Source organism: Gambusia affinis, linkage group LG01 (genome assembly GCF_019740435.1).
Source record: "Gambusia affinis linkage group LG01, SWU_Gaff_1.0, whole genome shotgun sequence".
Lineage (NCBI taxonomy): Eukaryota > Metazoa > Chordata > Actinopteri > Cyprinodontiformes > Poeciliidae > Gambusia > Gambusia affinis.
Genome location: NC_057868.1, coordinates 11,009,069 through 11,022,091, shown reverse-complemented (window position 1 = coordinate 11,022,091; position 13,023 = coordinate 11,009,069). Strand labels below are relative to the sequence as shown.

General features: G+C 38.5%; 2 protein-coding genes across 3 annotated transcripts in view; both read left to right on the top strand.

Moving 5' to 3' along the window:
- Nucleotides 1–1,529: 1,529 nt before the first annotated feature.
- Nucleotides 1,530–2,821, top strand: LOC122831893 (transcription factor HES-2-like). The gene is made up of 4 exons (XM_044118414.1): nt 1,530–1,631; nt 1,717–1,812; nt 1,927–2,014; nt 2,114–2,821. The coding sequence occupies exons 1-4, from the start codon at nt 1,542–1,544 to the stop codon at nt 2,428–2,430; spliced, it is 591 nt and encodes a 196-aa protein (XP_043974349.1). The 5' UTR covers nt 1,530–1,541; the 3' UTR covers nt 2,431–2,821.
- A 798-nt stretch (nt 2,822–3,619) lies between these two features.
- acot7 (acyl-CoA thioesterase 7) overlaps nt 3,620–13,023 on the top strand; it is a 50,762-nt gene continuing 41,358 nt past the window's right edge. Inside the window, exons 1-3 of one of the 2 annotated variants that reach the window (XM_044119025.1) lie at nt 3,620–3,938; nt 7,927–8,044; nt 9,417–9,573. In XM_044119025.1, the coding sequence (XP_043974960.1) occupies nt 3,892–3,938; nt 7,927–8,044; nt 9,417–9,573 (322 nt within the window). In that variant the 5' untranslated portion in view covers nt 3,620–3,891. Of the gene's footprint in view, nt 3,939–5,916; nt 6,193–7,926; nt 8,045–9,416; nt 9,574–13,023 lie in introns of those variants that run through there. The other variant, XM_044119017.1, reaches the window with a different exon arrangement.

Genomic DNA, 13,023 nt, shown 5'->3' with positions numbered 1-13,023 from the left:
ACCCAAGCCAAAACTGCGTGGAGATCATGTGTCTTGAATTTGAAGTTTGGGCTGGGGATGGGTCGCCGGGGGTGAGGGGGTGGGAAGGTGCACGCGCCTGTCCCACTGCTTCGGATGAGAATCGGTGGGACCGAGAGCCAGGACGCAGGAGATGAATGGGGGAGGAGAGATGGTGGTGATAAAAAGGAGGTACAGGGTGAGGGTGGGGTCGGGGATTTGTAACAGACAGCCATCTGGTCCCCGTGGCGCGTGCTGCGCGCGTGGTTCCCCTGAGTGCAGAGGCATGTGATGGGCTGTCATGTCGCTTCAGTATTTATTCAAAATCAGAAACACTGGCGCACACTTTAGATGTTCGTTTGCAGAGAATTAAAAGAGAAACGACGCGTACTCGACGAATACTTCGTGTCAGACTCGACTTAAACTTTCGCAAAATTAAACTTCTGGAAAAAAATGAAGAAAAAAATCAATATGGTGTAATTTTATTCTACGCAAAAGCTGTGGTTAACGAACACCCCCAGCCCCTGTTTATCCCCCGATTTTTCGGCCCCCACCTTTCTGCTTGAAGCGGTAGCTAGAGTCGGACACTCCCTACAGGTAGTGACCCCCTCCCCTCCAAACCCCCAGACAAAAACTGCATAACAACGTCATATGGATTTGCTAAGCTATTGTTGTCAAAGTATAGGAGCAGATGTTATATAAAAGTAGCGTGGCTTGGGTGTGTGATCGGAGAACGAGTGTGTGTTTGAGGGGATAATTTTCTAAACACACACAAACCTGACCCCTATGTGAGTGATGCACGTACTACATCCTGCTATGGTCTGGATTTCCATTCAAAATACATGGAGCAATTTAAACTTTGATATTATAAAGAGGACTAGAGAAGATCAGAAAAAGGAACATTTAGGGTTTAGCGTAATTATAATCAAAAGTCTTATCTATGCGTTTTAGAAATATTGTTTGGAAATACGTACACACAAATTAAAACATTTTATCTCAAGTTACTTGTTATTTATGTCAAACTTCGAGAAGCACCAAAGTTGTGTTCTGTTTATATCCTCAGCGTGCGCAATTACGCACCAATATTGGAGTTTATGTTCAAAGAATGAACAAATAAAATAATTCAACCATTAAGCATAAACGAAAAAGTGGTGCTGATGATGTCTGATTGGGAGTTTTGAAAATTAGTTTCCCCACCCTATGATTTGCAATGCTGTGCGTCTTTACGCACTGGTTTCTCCAGCTTTCTGACGCAGCTTTTGTTTGGTTTATGTCTGTGGATCAAATTGCAGACACGCAATCTATTATCACATATTTTAAAAATTGTGAACAGATGGTTATCTTATTAAATTCAATGCTTTTGTGTTGTTTTTGTCGCGTACGGGCCAGTCCGGGCCAGTTTGAGTCGGCTTGGGGGCGTAGCCGTGACGCACGGAAACCGACGCCGCAGACTTGGATAAATACCGAACCGTCAGTCCGTTAGAGACACATCCTCCCCGATTTAGCTCTTGAACGCTTCTGTGGTACAAAGGCGACACTGAGAAATGTCTCCAAACACGACCTGTGACGCTCTCCAGTCTTTTTCTCCAAGGCTGACTGTGGCCAAAAGGAAAGAGGCTCTGGAGTTGAGAAAGGTAAGCTAAATGACTGGATTTTCTTGGATCAGCTCAAATTTTTAGCCATATGAATGTAAACTCAAACTCTCTGTGTTCTCTTCAGACTATGAAACCACTAATGGAAAAACGAAGGCGCGCCCGCATCAACGACAGCCTGAACCACTTGAAGAATCTCATTCTTCCCCTCACAGGCAGAGACGTAAGCCTCTCTATTCTAATGTTATCACACGTAAAGCTAAAATGTGGCTCCAAAAACTCAAGATAGGTTTGAGCTCAGCGTTTTTAACATTCGCTTTTGTGATTTTCGTAACAGAAAACCCGCTACTCCAAGCTGGAGAAAGCCGACATTCTGGAAATGACCGTGAAGTTCCTCAGTGACATTCCTCCTGTTAACGTGAAAAGTGAGTAAAGAATTCTGCGCCTTTAAATCTTTTTAATCAGTACTTAGGCCCCGGGCTCCATTTGTAAACACCAAAACTCACGTTTATTTGTCTTTTCAGGCCCAGCAGACAGCTATAGAGAAGGTTTCAAAGCCTGCCTCCAGCGCGTCCCCGCTCTACTCCCCAAAACCAACCTGGACGAAGAGGCGTGCCAGCGAGTCGAGGACTTCGTCCAGAAGTCGATGTCTGCGAACAGCTCGCCGACTTGCCTGAAATGCTGCGCCCATAACGCCAGGGCTTTACCCCTGCTCCATCAAAAACTCCTGACTCTGAAAACGTGCTTCGGCGCCAGTCTGGAGAGTCAGCCAGCGTCAGCAGTCAGCCGAGCGCAGTCAGGCCCGCAGCCAGTCCGCGTTGCTGTGTGGAGACCCTGGTAGAGCTCCGCAGTTGAAGATCCCTCATCTTTAATGACGAGGAGTCTTTAATCACGCTATTGTGATGTGTTACGTTTAAGTTGAATTACCTGTAAATTGTTCTTTAGAACTTATTGTTGAAGTGGTTTGATTAAGTATTATATACTTGAGTTTTGCGCGCCGGTCCGTTGTCTTGTGTAAGTTGACAATGTTAGACAGTCGTATTCTTCTTAAATCCGCATGTATGTATACGTTCAATATTTAGTCCTCTCGCTGGACTGAATGATGAAGGGCTATTGAAACAGCCCTGTAAGACCCAAGGGGTCATTATTTGTACGGATTTGCACGAAAGGCTTCAGAGTTCTGAGTCTGTGCAAATGAACTTTGTAGACATTAAATGTCTCTGTAATAGTATCTTTTTTTGGGGACGTGCTGTACTTGTGCTGTTTGCAGCACCTATTGTGTATATGATGTAAATAAATAAAACTACGATGTCGTGGTTACGTCTTGAGTTGTTTTTTTTTTCTTTGTGCACACTTACTTCATTAAAAACAATGAATGAATGAAAAAAATGAGATCAATAAAAAGTACTTTTTTTCAAATGAAAGCTAAAATTAAAGGGAAACTGGATTTAAGAGCTAAAAACAAAATAAAATAAAAAGACACCATAAAACGGATTTAGAAAATACGTAAACCCACTCTAATGGCAAAATACAACCATAAAGGACTTCATATTTTTTTGACATGTGCCTTTTTCTTATTTCTTTTTTATATGTTCTGGTTTGTAAACAAGTGTAATTTTAATATATTGTGCTTTTCACTACCCTTTCCTTATTTTTCAAGCTTATTTAAACAGTTTTTATAATTTGGAGTTCGCTTTAATTTTTCAAACTACATATGTTATTGAGGGAAATTTACTTCAGGAGTTGAATCTTAGTTGTGTAAAGCGCATAAATAAAGATTGATTAATGTAACATTACATATTGGTGCAAATATAGCACAGAATGTGAATCAACCTAGGCATTTTATTGAATAAATAATTAATCACACTGTGTTATGAACACGTTTGCTGTGGGACAAATGTTTAGTTCAAATGCGCCACCTATAGACATGATAAAATGTAACACTGGTGAGGGTGATATTTGAGCGGTCTCTGGTGCCCCCCTCTGGTGAGTTAAAGTACTGACATAGTTTCAGTTTCTACTGCACAACGACATCTTATTTCACCGGCATTGGGTCGAAATATAAAAGCCATTCAAGTTTCCTTTACTTTATAAAGTGTAAACCAAGCATATGAACTTTGTTAAAAATATTTGAAAAATCTGGTCAATATTTTTGCGGCTTCCGTTACATTCCCTTTTAAAACAGTCTTGAAAGAGACACGGTGACCACAGCAGCCCTGGGACGCCGCCGGGGGGGAGTCTGCCTGATTTCTCTCCGTACCACGCAGGAACCCGACACCGGTAGTCAAGGGGAGACTAAACCATGTCGTCGCCGGGGATGGACGAAGCATCCTCCCTCCAGTTATGCAGGTATGACGTCCATGGTTCATTTTCTAATGTGGGGTGAAGGTAAGACTAGTTTGGTTGTCGGTAGTGATGAGCACAGCGCTTTCTGCTCGCGCCGCCGTGTGACCGTTTGTTCACCCGGATGATAACCCGGATAATCCGCCGCTTGGGACTCATCCTAACACAAGATGTCCACTTCGTCCATGAAAACACTGCCTTTTTAAAGTCAGCGCTCCACAATATGTATTCTGCTTCGGTTTATTATACCCTCCAACTGGTGTCTTAAGGATCTTAGCTGTGTGATGATGACCTTAGCTCGATTAGCAACCTGGCCAGGAAGCTGTTTAACTGCCAAGGACAGCTCGTTATAGCCTAAAAGTAAAAATAAAGGTGCATTTTTAAGAGCAAGAGATCGATATTTCTTCTTCTGTGATTCCTGAAAAATCTTTGGAGTTATGTTTTAAATATATCATCCAGATGAACGACATAGAAAGAAACAGTTATTCAGCAGACTACACTGTAATGAATGCTAATCTAGTAGCCGTTGTATTAACAAAAAAATCCCTTCTATGAATAAACTCACCATGTAGCTATTCTCTTTCGCCAGCAGAGGGAGCTACACAACTCACTCACAATATTGTGTTTCTAATATCTGAGGTCGTCACATCCCAGTCTAGCTTCAAGCTAACCAATGGTATACAGTTTCATCGTTTAACCTACTAATGCCATTGGGTTTTTACATTGTTTAATGAAACCATAGTGACTGTAGATTAAATCTTCATTATTATTGTAATTGAATCAAAATAAGTATTTCAACATGTTTGTCAGGTAAAAACACAAATGTCAATGTATTCTACTGGGATTTTAAAAGAGAAAATAAGACTAAGACTTATGCTGTAGGAAGGCTTTTCCTTAGCAGGGATTTGGAAACTGGTTGGAGTTGATGAGGGGATGGATCAATCTTAACAATCCTATATGAAAACCTTTTTGAGAGCAACAAAACAATCGGTACATAGACAATTGTGTATAGAATGGCCGGAGCTGATCTTTTGCGCTTCTTTGAATCTTTCTTTCTGCTATGCTGCACTCTACAACGTCGTAGAGCACTGCATGCGTGTTTATTTTAGAAAGCAAGGACATTTCACTTGCGGTTGTGGATGCAAATAAGCAAACGTACTTGGCTTGTTTGGCCAAAGTAGTTGGTCTCCTTTTTGCAGGGAAAAGGAGAATAACCTAAAAGGAAATGTTTGGTTATCAAAATACTAGAGACATTTATGGGTTGTTTTTTTCCTCCTCATACTGATGATAACTCTGCCTTCTTCACTCAGTAACTGCCTTGTTTTTTTAAAAACAATCCAATTATGAAGCAGCTAATTTGTTTGTAAAATCAAAGTTTCATTGTAAGAAAGGCAAAGACAAATTGCTTCAACCTTATTTCAGTGCGGATTGGAGCAATCAACCCAACTCCAGTTTCAAATCTAATTGAAAAAAGATTTTCATGACAGTAGAATGACTGCTACAACATAGTAAAAGCAAAAACAAACATACCCAAAGCATTACTCTGAAGGTAAGGTTTTATTTTAGCTGTGAATTTTATTAACCACATTTGAACAGGAAATTACAAAAATAATCATAAGGCAGACCTCCAAGAACTTTAGGTTTAACAATTCATAAAAACCACTAAGAAGTGGGTACAATGTAGTAAAAAACTACAGTACGCTGAGTTACGCAAACATTAGCTTGAGGGTGTTTTTCTGTAAAAAAAAATCTTCAAAAACCAAAGACATTTTAATCTAGATAACAAAAAATTCTTCATGCCATTTGAAAATCCAGGCTCTATTTACTATAGTTACAAAGCAAATTGTGACCAACGTTGCGTAATTTTTTAAAATGTCACTGTGTGATGTCATCGTTTGACACATTTCCTGTTCTTCCTGTCCTGACGACGTCAGATTTTATTTGTCTGTTGTTGAATGTGTGCCGAGATCGGGTTCGTCTGGTCTCTGACATTTTTTAAAGCCGGCGTGTGGTTTACCCTGCGTGACATCAGTTGTAAGAACATTGTCAAAACCTGAGATCACAGTAGCAGGGAGGCTTCCAGAGAGAACAGAGTCAAACAAGGCAAGAAAATGGATTGTACAGGGGCAGCAGATGAAGTGGACAAAACAGTAGCAGCGATGGAAAAACAGAAGCCTAGTCAAAGTCAACCAGGCTGCAGGGACGACTGTAAAGATGTGGGAGCTGAATGTGAGCTGGTAAAGAAATTCCAACTCAGCAGGTACTTTATTGCACTGAGAAATCTAAACTTTTTTGTTGTATTCATTTTTTTTTTAAAAACTCGCTTAGCCTATTCATAAAAAGAACAATTTAAAACCTTAACTACTCACTGATCTTAAGTTTCAAACTAGTTTTTAACTTCATATCTAAACTTGGTACAGCATCCACACCACCACTGATACCACATACTGCAACTGTTAAAAGTTAATCAGACTCATCAGGTTTCACAACACTAGCTTTTATTGGCATTTTATTATCTCATACTTATAGTGTGCATAGCTGTGAAAGTCATTTGGCTTCGATCTGAATCGTACATTTCCAGTGCTGGAAACTAATTTTCCCCACCCAAGTGAAAAATGTTTTACAGGAAGTCGTCTGGGCTCATGACTAGCTGAGTGAATGGAACTAAACCACATCACAGTAAAAGATTCAGAATGATGTTATGAGGTGGATTTCTTTTCATTATGAATTGCTTTCTTCTGCTGTTAAGCATTCCTCACTGTCTGATTCACAAGATTAGTCGGGCTTGTTAGACCCGTTCTTTAACTGTGACAAATGTAAATAAAGAGAACAAGTTTTCATAGGACTGCGGGGGATACTTTTCTCCTGCTTTACTGTTTTCCAGCAATGAAACCCACCAAGGACACAACAATCTGTGTTGCAGTAACCTTTATCAGTCTCAATTGTGACTAATCACTTACGGCCTGTGAGTCTTTCTTTTCTTTGTGAGACTGGTATTGTGCCTTTTGACTTGATCCATGCTAATTAAATAGAATCAAGAATTAAAATGATCACAGTATGATAACGTGAAAGTAACATATTACAGCTTAGTGACAAGAAATTTGGACTAAAATGTAATACAACAGTGTATAGCATGCCGTAATTGGATGCTTTTTTTTTTGTTAAAGGAGAAAAATAAATATCTAATGTTGAAAAAACAACACTAAATGTCGGCTGTTAAAGAAGGTTGCAATCTTATTATCTAATGCTTATTGCAAAAATCAAAAATGTTTGCTTTGTTCTTTGTAGAGTAACACTGTTATAACAAAGTGATTGGTAAGTTCTTAATCAAGCTGTCCACTGAAGGTCACTGTGAGGTTGACTTTTTAAACAGACATTAAAGCGTGTGCTCCTTTACTTTCCATAACAACACTGCTTGTGTTTTTCACCATGAAACAGCCAAATGTGTCTTTGCTGTAAATGAGGGAAAACTGTATTAATTTTCTTTCAGCCAGTTGACTGGAAGTGTGCAGAAACAAGTAGGGGAGGGGTATGATGTATTACTCTGTGCTCCATAAAACTGGAAACAAATGGGGTCATTCTGGCCCTTTTTACTGCATCTCATTAAAAGTACCCATTACTAGTATGACGGAAGTTTTTTTTTTTTTTTGCATTTTTGAAAGCATAATTGTAAAAAAGTTTGGTATACCTTGAAACTGGTAACTGATGTCTCAAGACAGCATCATGACAGTGTGACTAACTTTATTAAATAAAGACGGACAGGTCACATTAACCAAATAGAAAACTGCGTTTGTATAAGTTTCAGCTATTTAAATTTTATGTGTGGGTGCGGATGCGTGTGTGTGTGTTCATTTTAAGTCTTTCTTTTACTTACCTTTAACTATAATGCCAAACCCCAGTTGTAATGGGGTTCTTTATCTTTCTCCAGAATTATTTATTAATGCAGACTTATTACCACCAGATTCAGACACTTAGTCTGTTACCTTTGCTGCAGGATTATGCTGCCAGATGACGCCAATATTATGGGTAACGTTCACGGCGGCATCATCCTCAAGATGATCGAAGAAGCTGGAAGCATCGTCGGCACGAGACACTGCAACACACAGAATGGAGTAAGTACTGACCATATTTAGTCCTCATTATTTTTATTCCAGTGGTAAAGTATTAAATCCAGATCTGGAATAAGTCCCTGCCTCCATATAATTGATAGAAAACCCAAAAAATTAGGAAGTCCTTTCAGCCCTGAATCCCCATAGTGCAGCACGCCAAGTTCAAGCATGAAACTATTAGCAGCATGACGCTGCATTCTGTTGCACAGACTATAAATGCCTTTATCATTTGTTCTGATCTCCCATTTCGAAGGTACATTGAACACAACATCTTTGCTCATTTCCTGTCTGCTACAAAATGTTAAAACCAAACATTTTTATTTTTTTTATTTGAGATATCCGCTTTATTTCAGATTGCATTAAGTGATCCATATTGTGGAATTATTTTGGTTACATTTAGAATTGGTTCACTGTCATGGTTGTACTTTTCATTTGTACAACCATGTACAGGTTAGTTCAATTTTGGGTGAACTAACCTGAGATTTAATGACAAAATCTATAGACTTCATATGTTTGCTCTAATTATCATCTCATCTTCAGTGACGTTCATATCAGATTTTGATGACAAAGTTCATGTTTAAATGTCTTAAAGAGTAACAGTGACAAATGGATTTTCAAAAAAACTCGGTACACAGCTTTAATCTTTGATCAGAGAAAAAAAATAGCCGAACTTCAAATGTTAAAGTCTCTGTTTGCATGAGCATAAGTAGCTGATTAAACTAAAAAAATGTGGGCGCAAAGTTAGAAGTACATGAAACTTTACTTAATTTGACAGTTTTCAATTGTTTTCTGAGCTAATGAAGGTAAAACAGCTGGTGAATCACCATAGTTTCAGACTGAAACTGGAATTCCAAAGTTTTTCTTTTTTAAAGGTTTTGTTGGCTCTAGTGGCCTTTATTTGAAAGTAGTTTGACAGGAAACAGGGTAATCAGAGAGGGGGAAGACATGCGGAAAATTTCGCCAGGCTGGGAATCAAACCTGCGACCACCGCTACGAGGACTAGGGCCTCAATACGTGGGTCATGCTTTGCCCCTGCACCACCACAGCACCCAGGAAGTCCAAAGTTTTTATGTTAATGTTATGCAAGCTCTTTTACAATTAGACATCTATTCTGGTTTTGAACAGAATGTGAGTTGGTGGTCATTTATGTTGAATTTTGGATGATTACAAAGCCCTCTGACTGCCAAGATAATCTTGGGATACAGAAATCATTATTATTAGTTGGTGTTTTGCTAAAGCATACTGGGATGATGCAAGATGTCATCCAGCGTTATTACTTTAAGCTAATCATTGTTTAACTGCATCACGAGAAAAATGACTTGTCTTTTATTCTTCTGTCTATGATTATGCTAACCTTTCATTTCCTTTTCTGTAGGACCAATGTTTAGCAGCTCTGGTTCGGGTGGAGAAGACGGAGTTTCTGTCGCCTGTGTTCATCGGCGAGGTGGTCCACGTTTCCGCCGAGATCACTTACACGTCCAAGCACTCGCTGGAGGTTCAGGTCAAAGTCATAGCTGAAAACATCTTGACAGGTGACTCAACTTAACACTGACATTCAGTAACAGAACATGTCCATGCATGCCATTAAGTAAAGGTCAGAGACACCTAATGCAAACCGCCCCATAAATCACATGGTGCTTGTATACTTTAACAGAAATGATGGATTTTACATTCACTGACGTTTCATGTTTTTGTGGTACCATAACGGTCTTGCAGGGAATAAAAACAACATGAAACTGCCGAGCACTAAAGGTTTTAAAAGCAGAAATACAGCATGCTCACACAAAGGCCCTCTGTCTGAAGTGAGATACAGATCAGGAAAAAAGCGTTGAACAATGGCAGTTTGAGACTTTCACAGCTCAGGAGGACTTGTATTTTATTTGATCAGCATTGTAAAACTTTATTGTCGTAACAAAAAGCCCCAAAAAATGTCATTCTAGGAGAGATAGGAGGACAGATGAACTTTTCATGATAAAAACCTATTCTTAAATTTTCTACAGTTGCTCTACTGTTCATGGTTTTGTAGGTTGGAGTTTATCTCTGCAAGACAGGAAGTAGGGGGACACATTGAACCAGATTGTAAGCCAGAAATGTGAAAACGTGCACTCCCTGAAAAACATGTTAAAAACGGTACCGTTGGTGGCAATTTTGGGTGAACTAACCTGAGATTTAATGACAAAATCTTTAGACTTCATTTCTTTCCTTGCAAACATGCACAGCATCTTGGAAGACCAGCAAAGGCACAATCCTGTACGGACCAAACAGAGTTGCATACAGTGAGCCAGAGTTACTCATTAGTGTTTGGGCAGTGCATGAAAATTATCCTTTTTCTTTCTGAATAGTTTGTTTGTTAATGTTCAGAATTTTTAGCAATGAACTAATGTGGACAGTACAGAGCCCCTGAGGGACACTGAAAAAACAAAACAAAAAACGTTTTGGTGTTGAGTCTCATAGTTTAAGAAATTCAAATAGTATGTTTTCTTAAATATTTTTTTTTTTTTTTTTTTTTTTTACAAAGCATTGTTGAGATCCTTAATGTGGAGGATTTTATTTCACTCATTCACTATCAGTAGTTAAAAAATACCATGTTTGTTCAGTAGAGGGCAGCAAATCATACTTATTGTGTTAATAACGTTTCTAGATATGTAAAAATTGCCTTAAAATACCTTGAACTGTTTTAACAAGTTGTTGCATTCTGCACTACAGATTATTATTATAGGCTACATAAAACAAAATTTGCTTCTGCAAGCAGGATTGTATGAAGCTGCAGGAAAATTGATATTGACCTGCGTTTTATATATGAATCTTTAAATACCATTTGCACCAAAAAATGCAAGCTAAGCAGCAACAACGTGTATTTATATAAAGGCATGTTTTATTTGCATTTACGCATGAGACAAATGCTTATTATTAAGCTAATTAAGGCAGTTTTTGAACATATTGTTGAACTTTGATGAAAAAGTTGCAAATACTGCTGACTTTTCAGATTAGTTTCAAACTATATGTAGTGGTTGGTGGTGCTTAAAGAGGGTAAGAAAAAGATGTGGAGTGCAAAAGATAGAGAGATGAGAGGAAGACTGAAAAAAGCAAACAGAGGGAAGCAGAAGGGCAGATGGATGTAGGAAACTGGCAGAGGGAATTAGAGCAGAAGAAGAAATACTTTGTAAGTAGGGAATTATGGTATGATAGATGAGAAAAAAGGACTTGTGAGAAACAAAAGAAGTATCCCCTAGGCGGCAGTTGCCGTAGCAACAGGCTCATACTGGTTGGCTGGCTCGTTGCTGGGCCGAGCGCTCATTGATGGAGGTGGGGTGGAGGCAGAGATATGAGGTGACAGGTGGAGAGCGGTGGGCACACAGGCAGGCATCTGCAGGGGCAGTCCGCTGTGGCCTTGACAGGAAGGACCCCTGAATGGCAAAAAAAAAAAAAAAAGAGCTCATTGAGTAAATTCATTCAAGACATTGGCTGAGGTTCAGAGCACATTCAGCCATAAAATATTGAGAACATTTAATGTCAGAGGACGTACCCTAATAATACCAGGATGTGATGTTGCATCTGGTGCTCATTTTTTCCTATTCTCACCCACAATCCTCTGCAGAGTCTTGGATTTATCAAAGTGCCTCTCGCATTGTTATGAATAATTATGAATAATTTTGAACAGCTAAGAGAACAAATCGATTAGCATAAGATTCAAATGGATATCCTTGCTCAACATCCATCTTTATGTCATGGTCTGTATTTCATAAACTTATTGCCTGAGAGTTTACAGACCATCTGCAATCACTTCACTGTCATTATGACTCATTTCTATTCTGCTGCATCAATCTAGTAACCCCATGTAGCATGTATGAAGATAAAAATGCCAGTATATGAGTTATTTTCTGAATTTATACTATAAAATAAGTAAAAAAAAAAATCAAGTAAGCCCAAATGCTCCTCTAACATTGATTTTTTTTTATCTTGTGTGCTTGTCTAAAATCTTTTGTGTTTTGAGAACATTTTGAAGTAAACTTTGTGAACATCAAATCCTGTAATCTGGTTCTGAATGTGTGATGTTTCATGTGCTGCTGTCTTTTTGTATTATGTGTGAGTATTAGATTGAAGAGTGTAAATTTCACTATTCCATTGCATTTCTTTTACCATGAAGTTAACATCTAGTTAAATGTTTTTCTGTGTATTGAGAATCAGCTGACCACCTAGGAGATCAGACAAGTAGTAAAATAATTAGCTAAATGAATCATAAAGCAGGTCAGGCTGCTGTCAGTTAGAGCCACTCCAAATGTTCAGCATTCGAATGTGAACCTTGATAAGTTTAGAATGTGTAAATTGGAACAACACATGAAATCCACAGTCTCTCACTGCATCACAATAATGTTAATTTTCTATTATCTAATTTTTTCATAGTTAATGATCACTTAAGCATCTTTGGCTTAAAGTGAATTTATCTATACCCCTAACTCATCAAATATTTATTAGTTGAATTAAACAGAAAATTGGTTGTGCCTTGGCATGTTCTCCAAGCATTTGGCATGCTGAGGCAAGTAAATCATTGTTAATGCAGATAGAGCATCTGCATAATGTAGGATCATTTATATAATGTAATGAATGAATGAGTTTCTGTTGGCTATTTGTTTTACACAAGCATTTGCATTACACACTATGCACAATGTCTGAGGTGTCTCAGGGCTTGAGCTGCTGAATTTGTCAAAAAACAAATGCATAGCAATCAAACTGCGTACACTATAATATCAAATGCATTAGATGAACATGTGGGAGCGCTTTATAATTAAACTTGCATATGCTTTTATGTCATTTAAGAACAAGGTAGACATACAATAGGCTGATCTGTTTGGCCTACTGGAAGTGGAGCTGAATCTGACTGAATCTGATGATACTTTCCAACATTATCTTTTCAACTATAAACTGAGGAATTAGGGATTTTAAAATGGTTAGTCTGAGACAAAGTCACCAACATAAATATT

Bases quoted from the DNA above. Each gene is read 5' to 3' on its own strand.
- LOC122831893 (XM_044118414.1), top strand. From the start codon at position 1,542: ATGTCTCCAAACACGACCTGTGACGCTCTCCAGTCTTTTTCTCCAAGG. The intron at 1,632-1,716 runs GTAAGCTAAATG...TGTTCTCTTCAG, and splicing joins AGGCTCTGGAGTTGAGAAAG to ACTATGAAACCACTAATGGA. The intron at 2,015-2,113 runs GTGAGTAAAGAA...TTGTCTTTTCAG, and splicing joins TCCTCCTGTTAACGTGAAAA to GCCCAGCAGACAGCTATAGA.